Raw genomic sequence first — 10,246 nt, 5'->3', positions numbered from 1 at the left:
TTCCCTATTAGAATAGTATAGTCATGTATATTCCTAGGGTTACTTCCATATGTTGTAGGGAATATTTATTATAGATGTGGGGCTTGGGGACATGGTTTAGTGGTTACCTGGCAGTGCTAGGTTAACGACTGGACTTGATGATCTTAAAGGTCTCTCCCAACCAAAACAATTCCATGAGTCTGTGATTTTTACCTTTCTCACTGTCTATAGTAACACAATTCTTATTTCTCCAGTAACTGCAACTTTGAAAGGGAGCAAGGATCTTTCCCTTCTATTTTCAGTGTCTCCTTAAAAAAACCTTTTCCTTTTCCCCTCATGTTTATATAGAAAGAGTTTTAGAGACCCCAAAATCTTTACTTAAGATTAAAATATCCTAACAGCCCTCCTGGAAGGGAGAAGAAAGTCCCTGAGTTCCCCTCTTGGATTTTATCCATGTTATTACATTACTTCAGACTTTATGACTTTCCTTTAGTGCAAAGCTAGGAAAAATACTATTTTGAGGAGCCCTCGCTCTTGCAGAGATGCAGCAGAGGCTGGTCCTGTTGGTGCAGAGGTTCTTTGGCTCTGTGCGCCCTGACAACCTTTTGCTAACCATGCTCTCAGTGGCAGTGGCCTCTGACTTGGTGTTTTCCACCACCTTGGAGTGAAGCTGATTTCACAGTTTGTAGATGCTTCTCTGAAATGCACTGTGCAGTCTTTGTATGTTGGTGCTTTGTTATACTAACAGGAACAATATCTGACTCTGAGGTTTAAGCAGTATATTTCTTCTTGAGAATTTGGACCATAGAAATGTAAATTAATTTGAAAATTTAATTTGCATTATTCTATTTCCAAAAAGACTTTCTGGCCATAGACGTGAAAAAATTGCCAGGTGTGACATGGAAGCATTTCTTTTTCAGCTTTCGGAATGAGCCTTTAGTATAGATTAAGTTGCAAATCTTCAGATCACTCCCCTGCTGCTCTACCACAGTCTATCAGTTCAGAACAATAATTTTTGAGTAAGTATTTTCCCATCTGGAAATACGAAGATGGTAGATATAAGAAGATAGCTTTACATATTTTCTGCCATTTGGCTGATGACGCTGTGGCCCTTAGCCAGTCCCAGATATCTCATGTCTGGCAGAGGATGGATGCAACAGAGCTCAGTTCATGATGATGTTGTGCCATGGGGTAAATTAAGTCATGGTGGAGAGCTCTGCCATTCTCTGCTGTGGAAGAGGAAGAAAGAGAGCTTTCACTCCTCAATCAACATTTTACAAGAAGCAAAAATTGCCATACTTGCCAGTTTTCAATCTCTAGTATGATGACTCAGATGGTACAATGGAACTTGGAAAACCGTGACTACCACTCTTTCTTATTTTTTGAAAGATTTCCTTTTCAGAAAAGCATGCTTAAGTGTGACCCAGACCAGTTTCCTGAAGTGACATGTAGTACTTCCCAAAAACTGTGAACTGAAAGTAGGGACAAAAATTGAAAGAATTTTCTCACAGTTTTGCCTTTAGACAGGTAAAGTTCCCTTTCAAAACCAATGTACGTTTTGCATGAGTAATAACTGAACAGACCATAAGGATTTAGCTGTAGCTGAATAGAGATTTCTAAGAATAAATAACAGGAGGTTCAGTCCAACTCGGAAGGGGAAAGAACAACACATTCTTCAAATTATACTTGTCTATATACCTTTGCAATTTCCAACAGGAGATAAATGTGACAACTTCCAGATATTTGCTAATCCTGGCACCAGAAACACTGGAAAATATTCTTTGAACATTTTGCTTTATTTTGGCCTTTGGCCTTATTCAGTCCTGTGGGAACTGAATAATTTGATATTTAATAATACTGAGGTATATGAGTTGTTTAGTTGAAAGTCCCACATATCAAAATACAGTCTTCATCTCTGAGGGCAATATTAGAGATCATGCCTAAAAAAAAGAAAAAAAAAGCTGCTTTGGAAAATACATCTATTTCTCCGGTATACCCAAATTGCTCTGAGAAGTGGTCTCCCAGGAACAGCCACAGACTATGTTCCTGGCCTTCTAATGACAAACAGAGGTTTCGTTTCTTTAACATTTAGTTTTTGTAGGAGAGATTTTGAGATAACCAGTTTTGCTACTTCCAGTAAAAAGCGAAGATTCATTGACTGAAAACTAACTGAAAGCCACTTTTTAAAGACAAGAGATCTTTATTTACTCTGTAAACTTGACTTTCATCTTGCACAAAGATTGTGAAAAGCCAGGTTCTACCAAGCTCCCCAACAAAACGCTTAAGAAGGGGGCATTAGAGGTTTGTTTATTTATGGATCAGAATTTCTCCATGGTTGCTAATCAGTATATTTATCAGTTACAAAGTAATTCTCTTGTTTTGGGGGGTACCAACATTTTTAGGAGGAGCTTCTGGTAGCTGAAAGATTTTTTTCCCCTTTCTTTTCAGGGGCTGAATATAGACAGCAGCATGTTCGCATCGGTTGATCTGCTGATAGCTGTGGGATCCATCATTATGGTCCTTGGGTTTCTGGGGTGCTGTGGTGCTATAAAGGAGAGCCCGTGCATGCTGCTTTTGGTAGGAAAGAAAAATATTTGGCTAACTTTGACAGGTCACAGCTTCATTTGATGGATAAGGTCCTTGGAAGGGGACCTTTTTGTTTAACCAAATATTTGATTATGGTTATGTGTTTTCCTTGCTTACCCTGTGCTTGAGCCCCTGCTAAATACTAGTGCGGAAAAAATGATGGAGGTCTCATCAATAAAAAGACATGGTCCAGAGAGCATGTCACCAGCTTTTTTTTCATCCAACCATCACTAAAGTTCCCTCCACCAGTCCTCTCCCACTACCTATCCCTTTTAATTTTCTAAAGTCCCAGTTGCCCTTTGCTGGTCCTCGTAGAACATCCTACCTGTCCTCCTGCCCAACACTTCTCGCCTACACACTGCCCATCGTGCCACTACTCTAGTGTGCAACTTGTGTTGATCACCAGCTGAGCACACTCTGTCTCCAGCATCCCATTTTCTCATCACCAAAGAAGTAATAGCTGGAGAGGCTGTGACTGAAACTTCAGTTCATTCTACCTACATGGTTATTGAAGCACATGGAAAATTAACATTCACTTAGAAGAAATTATGTCAGCTTGGTCAAGAGTACTATAGTTTTCTCCCCCTTCTGTTTTCTTCTCAGTTTTTTATTGGACTGCTTCTGATCCTGATCCTTCAGATCATAGGAGGTATTTTAGGAGCTGTGTACAGATCTCAGGTACAGTATTATTCTGCATTTTCATTAATCTATTCCCAGAGCTTTGTTTCTAACCTAAAAACTAATAAAATGTTTGGACTTGCAGGTTGATGAATCCATTAACTTAATTCTCAAGACAAGTACGGATTTATTGAAAGGCTCTACAGAACGAGCTAAAGAGTATCAAGAGCAGTTCCAGAAGTTTCAGAGAGAGGTAATTAAAATGTAACAAAGGGCAGGGGTTGTGGCTATCTGTTCCATCTCTAGCATTTGTCTTCAGCAATGTGCTTCATTTCACGGCTACTCTGCCATAGAGTTGAATTTCATTCCCTGGGAATGGAGAAGTGTCGAACTTAAACAGAAGTTAAAACACTAATCAAGGGAATTCTGCTTTCTTGATACAGAATGGGCTTTCTGTGATGATTTCTTTGTGCAATTGTGTTTATAAGAGCAATGGAGCAAGGACACACAATATGCAAGTGAGACTGATAGTTAGCTAAGCTCTTTCATGAGAAGGCTGTCTGCTCCTTTGTTACAGCCTTCCCTTAGAAGGGACATTGCTCCCTCACAGTACCCCAGCTAAGAGCTATCCAGCACGGCAAGATTACCCCGCGGATAAGGAAAACTTCAGGAGTGTATTTCACTTGGAATATCCTGTTGCTGTGAAGTCATTAAATGCCCTAATTTACTGTGTAAGAAGGGGGAAAGAAATATGATAAAAAGGAGATTTGTTTTCACTGTGCTTACACCTATCCTGGCTTCCCCCATCTGCAGGACCGCAGAAGATGGACACTGTGCCACCTTGCTTCTGACTATCACACAGAAAACACCCTTGAATCTCACTAATGTCATTGGTGATGTAGACCCCTGCCTCTCCCACTAATACTCGTGCCCATACATTGACAGAGTGCCTGCTGTCTTTTTTTTTTTTTTTTTCAGTCCCTAATAGGTGATGACTTTGATGGCTAGGCTTAAAGAATTTATATATTTTTAAAGGCTGCTAGTATGGAAGAAATGGAAGAAACTTCTGCTTCTTTCCCATTCCACCTTCATCCCTGCCCTCTGCTTCTGACCTAGCTTATTTCTTCTGATATAATAAGCAGCTCCCTGGAGATGTGATTGAAGGGTTAGGAAAATGAAAAATCCTGTAATTACTGTATTAATTGCTAAATAGACAAGGATTGCTTTATTACGTCCCACAGCCTTTGCTTTTATACAAAATTATGTGAACATTTCCAGCTGCTTTATAAAAGAAGGAGTACCTCAAACCCAAGTCTGCACCCCTGAGCTTTAGTGACTTGAATAAAGCAGGACATGAAGTGAAAGTACACCTGGTTTAGGTTTCACTGATCCCAAATGAAGCTCTGGCCTCCTCAGTCCATTTCTAATTTAAAGGGCTAATCATCATTTCAGGTGGTTGTTTTTCTAGATTTCAGAGTTTTATGTCTGAATTTCACATTTGCAGCCTGGCTTTTCGAGGTGAGAAACATGGATGTTATGGAGCTGTTACTTATCTTCTGCACTTATAACCTACAGAGAGAAGACTTGATTCTCAAAAATTGCTATACTCAGCATTGTTCGATGTTCTGATTCCGTTCTGGCACTGACAATTACTAGCTTTATATTATGTTAATGGTTTTTGAACACTGTATACTTAAACTCTGGTCTTTTATCCTTTTTTTTCTTTCTTTCTTTTTAAACTCGTGCACGTACATTCTTATAACTGGTATGGAAATGTAAATGGTCTTTGAGACACAGAATTTGGGACATCTTCCACATATTGAAAAAGATGAAAGGAAATTTCTCCTTGGTTGCTTCTCTCAGCTTCCTCACCTACTCTCCTTGAACTGCAAATAGCCACTTTTTGCCTCATCTCCCCATTTCCTCCTTTCTTGCAGTACCAGTGCTGCGGTTTGCTGAACGGACCTGAAGACTGGGGAAAAAATTTTAATACTCCTCTTGGTGGCACTGAAATCTGTGAGTGTGAACTAAAGAACCCATCATCAGACATCTGCACCTCTTATCAAGGCAGATACATTTATAAAACGGTAAGAAAAATATAATGTTCCATCTTCTTCCCAGAAAGAAGTTTTAACCCAAGGTTGTCTTTGGTGACTGGCATAACCAGCAGTTATGTATCTTTTCAAAAAGGCAAAGTTTTGCCTTCTCTTCATAGCCAGAATTGCTCCTGTGCCATCTGTTTTATGAAGTTACTGTGAACACATGAAACAGGCTGCTGCTTCCTCTTCCTGGAATGCCTCTTTTTTAGCTGTGCAGTGCAGTATCCTTAGGACCTCAGCAGTTTGCATGGTTACTTTGGGTGAAAACAACTATGGCTTTGAAGTCAGGGTCTGCCTCTGGGTCAGAGCAGCATGTCAGCTACTTTTTTGCTCTCATTCCTCCCTCAGAAAGTTATGTTCCCACCCAGGCTCGTTCTGGTGGTAGACATGTTGACTCACAGGCTTTCAAAGGGCTCAGGGATGTTGAAGAAATAATACATTAAATGCAAGACCTTTGGGGTTTTATAGTCCTTTAATAAAAAACCCCCACACTCATTTTGCAGGATCTGCTGGAAGGAAACCTTACACGTAGTAGGCTTCATGGCAGCATACTCCAAGTGTAATTTCCTACAACTGCAGCCTTTTGAGAAGCTTGTGACTGTTAATATTACAATAAGGCAAAAAAGTCTGGTGATAGGCAAGCATACTCAAAAATTTGTAGGTGGGCAGCAGAGATCTCAAAAAATTAATTTCAAGATTTATATGGAAATTTGGGCTCCATGTATACAAAGAAAAATATGAAAAAAAAGCAATGGAAAATAGCAAAAAATAGCTGCATTTTTAGAAGGCTGGTGGTACAAAGTCTGCCAATCCGCACCCAGCACAAAGCAGATTTTAGCAAATGTCCATTCAGTTTGTACACCTTTCTAAATGCACAGCTCCTTAGCCAGGTCCTGACTGAACACTAATTTCCTCCCTGTGAAGTCCCACAGAAGCAAATACTGTTTTAAAGCAAGGGAACAGTCTGCATAAATAGAGGATGCCAGAAGCCAATCTGGAAATAAGATGTATACAAAGAGGCTGTTCTGGCCACATTTTAATGTCTTTTTGGCCTCATGCAAACCCTTGAATGACACGAGAAACCATCAGTGAAATCACTGCACATGCAAGATATCGCTCACATGAACAGATTTCATGGTGGTGTTAAATACTAGTAAAGACATAAAACTTTTGTGATCCAGGAAAAAAAGATTTGAAATCCAGTGGAGTTCTGAGTCAGCTTAAATGAGAGGTTTTTTAAGAAGGACTAGAAGAAGAAGAAGACCCAAGTGTTTTTTGTGAGCAAGGAAACACGCTGAAAGAATATAACAGTAGTTGGGGGGAAGGCAGTTGTAGTGCTGGAACAGTACTGTAGTTTTGATGGATTTAAGCCATACTTGGCTTTCCTTACAGTTTGCAAAAGGAGTGTTGTCAATGCCTGGAGAATATGTAGTCATTATAAGAACAGATGCATGCATTTATTAAAAAGACTAGCTCTGCATAGGACTTCGGATCTCTTCACTCACTCTCTTCCTCCCAGTCCCAGCCCACCAAACATTTGTCAAAATTAATTTTTAAGCTGGGCTTTATATCCAAATATTGTTAGTTGAGCCAGATTCTAATAATAAGCTTTGAAGTTCCAAATCCAAAGATCAGATTAGTGGGAAACTGAAGTTCTCTTTCAGATCTGGTCATGGCTGCACTGGCTCTTTCCTAGCAGTGAATGATTATCAGGTGAAAGGAAGAATAAATGCTTCTTTCCTTGTCAAACTGAAAATCATGCAAACATGAGGCATCATAACTGTATGTCTTCGTTTGAAATTGTACCCTTTTATGGTCAGCTACTAAACTGATCTTCACAGTTGGGAAGGCAAAGACTAGACATCTTTCTCAGAGCACCAGGTATGTATAGCTGTGTTGTTTGTGTTTGTTATCAATAAGCCCACGTAAATTCAAACAACGTTTCTTTAACAGAGAAAATAAAGAGGGAGAGAGGTGAGAGGAGTTATTTTAGAGGATGCATGCCTAATAACCTTAGGATAATATGCTTACTTATAAATAATCATTTTGTCTTTTTTTTCAGCCTTGTGGAGAAGTGCTTATCAAATACATTAAAGACCATCTGCTCATAATTACGGGGATCGCATTTGGACTGGCCGTTATTGAGGTACCAGTACACACCATTAAAATATTTAGTAGCTGGCAAGCAATATGTTCTACTTAGAAATACACTGGGAATGGGATTAAAACACCTGGATTGCTCAATTAATAGACAAGGGAAAACCACCTCTCACCTTAGCTATAAACTTTCTGTTATTTCATATAAACAGTATGTGGCTGCCGAGCTGTGAACTTCAGGTGGGATTAGACCACCCTGCTGCCTGTGTAAAAGTGTATCACATGGGACCATTTCTGCAAGATTTGACGGTCCTGGAGTCAGGCTGTGCCTTGACAGCGAGCCCTGTGGACAGGGGTTGTGTGGATACCCAGCGCTCGAAGACGTGAGGCAGAATAGCTGGTCTTTTCCTCCCCTTCCCCTTCATTGCTTGAGGAAAAAGTCATCTCATAAGAAAACTTAGCCCCTAAATCACATACTCTTATTATGGAGAAATTATGGTAAAAAAAAAATCATTATTCTGAGGCATAATTTAGCCATGAAGATGGTGTGTGAATGTGACTGCGTGCACACCTGTGCTGCTCCTTATATTCCTGTGTGTAAAAGAAGCAGAATATGTGAGCTCTTTGTGTTAATCGCCTCATCATATGCTGAAGAATAACATGCAAAATCTTCTGTGAAGAGAGGAGGAAAACCAGTGAGGTTACCCAGTCAGCTCCTTGACGAATGATAGGCTTTGACTGGGAGAAAATGACAAAGAAACAGGGGATTTCATCATGTTGTTTCCTTCAGTCATTTTCTTTCTTTTCACTGTTCCTCTGTGGCGTCCCTCCCCCACACCCCCACCCCCCACCAATGGATGTTTGAGGGAAAAGCAGAAATGACAGAGATTGCTGTGCAGAGTTCAGTCTGTTATTCCAAGTGAAAGCTTCTTAACCACATTGGCAGAGGATTGCTCCTCGTGGTAGAAGAGTGGGCAAGAGCCCCAACTCAAAAATACATTTCCTGGAAAATAATAGTAAGCAGGGAGGAGTTACACAGCTGCAGCACTGGGAGACGACAGGCCACGAACTTCTTACTCGGCACAGGCTTCATGTTATTTAAAATGCTGCATGTGGGGGGTCAGGTCTCTTGCCTACATGTAGTCTTTGTGGGGAAAATAGGTGAAATACACCAATATTAAAAGGACTTTTAAAAAATATAATAGAACTGTAAAACTGCATCTGTATCCCAAAGGTAAGTTATAAGTCACTTTGCTCTAGTTACTGCAGTTACACGAGTTGCAGCCTTTAGTGCATTGGCCATCGTTCTTCCCTGATTCCCAGATGGTATTTTCTGTGGTGGCTGCCTCTCCCAATCATAAAAGGATTAGAAAACAACATGAATAAACAATATGAACCTCAGCTGGCAATTTGTCAGCTGGCAATTTGTACTTGATAAACATCTAGCCTTTCCAAATATATTAACATATTAGGACTTCTCAATTAATTGCGTATCAAAGGCCATATGCTCTGGAAAATCCCTCTGCTCTGGAAAACCCCAGATAAAAAGAAGTGGACAAAGAAAAGTGCTCTTCCCTAGCATCCCCTCCTCTTCCTGCTTCATTATGCCTCTTGTGAGCTGTTAGTGGTTTCAGCTCACCCTATTAGTGGAAAAGATACAGAGAAGAAGGGCCCAGTTTCAGTTGGGCTCAAGTGCAAACATGGACATGGTATGTCAAGGAAGCCTTGTCGGCTTATCCCAGCTGTGAATTCATCCCCGTGTCTTAGCCCTGTGTTCTGTATGCTCTCCACTGTCTCTTCCTTAAACAGTGAAACATCTTGGTGTTCATGGCTTCATAAGTCTCAGCTGGATCCTTTCCACTTCTATGAAACATCTTCACAGCTGATCAATTCTAAATCCAGAAGGAAGATTTCTGGTCTTCTGATCTCTGCCACAGGCTGTGGAATTTCCCTCAATGACCCTACTGAATTTTACATTTCAAGAAACAGCCTCTTTAGAGGACTCAATGTTTCTATTCAAAAATCTATTACTGATAAATATATAAAATATTTTTTACATGATCATTTACCACTCGAAACGGTGAGGTGTGTGTATAGATGTATGCCTGTATACATGTACGTGTATATGCCTTTAGTCATATATGGCAGTGGCAGTGGCAGTGCAAGAGAGATTTCAAAGGGAAACAACCCTTAGAATATGCAATGAAATCAGAAAGTTCCTCCAATTTTCTCAGCAAATGAAAGATGGAATTTTTGTCTGATTTTTAAAAAATTCTCAGTATTTGCCACCTCACTGCAGCTGCATTTTAAATCCCCAGAGTTATGGGGTTCCTCATCCATAGAGGCAATCCATCTTTCAAACAAACAGAAGTTTCCCATCATGTCGGCAGTCTTACCTGTGGGACATACTGATTTCATTAAAATGGCTACATCCTAGAGGCACGTTCCTTAATTACATTGGAAAAGATCTGCATAGCAGATTTAGCCTGCATGTAAATCCAAGGCATTTGCAAAAAAAATGTTCCCACTGTGTATCGGTTGTCTCTTGGGATTTCCAGGACTGCCAAGTAATACCAGAAATGTCTTTGTTTTCCAGATACTTGGTTTGGCGTTTTCCATGAGCCTCTACTGCCAGATCAAGAAAAAATGAAACCGTCGAAGTGTCAGAACAATGTCACCAGCCAAATCAAAACCTTTGTAGCTAGAAGGATATTTTGCTTGGCACATTCAGATAAATATATGCATGTCCCAGGCAGCTGTTAGGATGAAAACGGCAGCCCTTGTGCACATGGATGCTTCACAATTTGTAAATGACCTCCGTACACTTCGTAAGAGTTAATGATGTGAATGTGAATTTTTATTTGCAA

At 40.1% G+C, this 10,246-nt stretch overlaps 1 protein-coding gene across 1 annotated transcript in view; it reads left to right on the top strand.

Annotated features, from left to right (window-relative positions):
* The window catches only part of TSPAN8 (tetraspanin 8), a 15,353-nt gene extending 5,324 nt beyond the window's left edge, over positions 1 to 10,029 (top strand). The window contains exons 3-8 of the mRNA XM_010133376.1: positions 2,428 to 2,556; positions 3,169 to 3,243; positions 3,329 to 3,436; positions 5,121 to 5,270; positions 7,345 to 7,428; positions 9,976 to 10,029. Coding sequence (XP_010131678.1) covers positions 2,428 to 2,556; positions 3,169 to 3,243; positions 3,329 to 3,436; positions 5,121 to 5,270; positions 7,345 to 7,428; positions 9,976 to 10,029 — 600 coding nt within the window. The remainder of the gene's footprint in view (positions 1 to 2,427; positions 2,557 to 3,168; positions 3,244 to 3,328; positions 3,437 to 5,120; positions 5,271 to 7,344; positions 7,429 to 9,975) is intronic.
* The last annotated feature ends 217 nt before the right edge of the window (positions 10,030 to 10,246 follow it).

The sequence above is a fragment of the Buceros rhinoceros genome, unplaced genomic scaffold (genome assembly GCF_000710305.1).
Source record: "Buceros rhinoceros silvestris isolate BGI_N320 unplaced genomic scaffold, ASM71030v1 scaffold3853, whole genome shotgun sequence".
Classification (NCBI taxonomy): domain Eukaryota; kingdom Metazoa; phylum Chordata; class Aves; order Bucerotiformes; family Bucerotidae; genus Buceros; species Buceros rhinoceros.
This window is presented reverse-complemented; position numbering and strand designations above follow the sequence as displayed.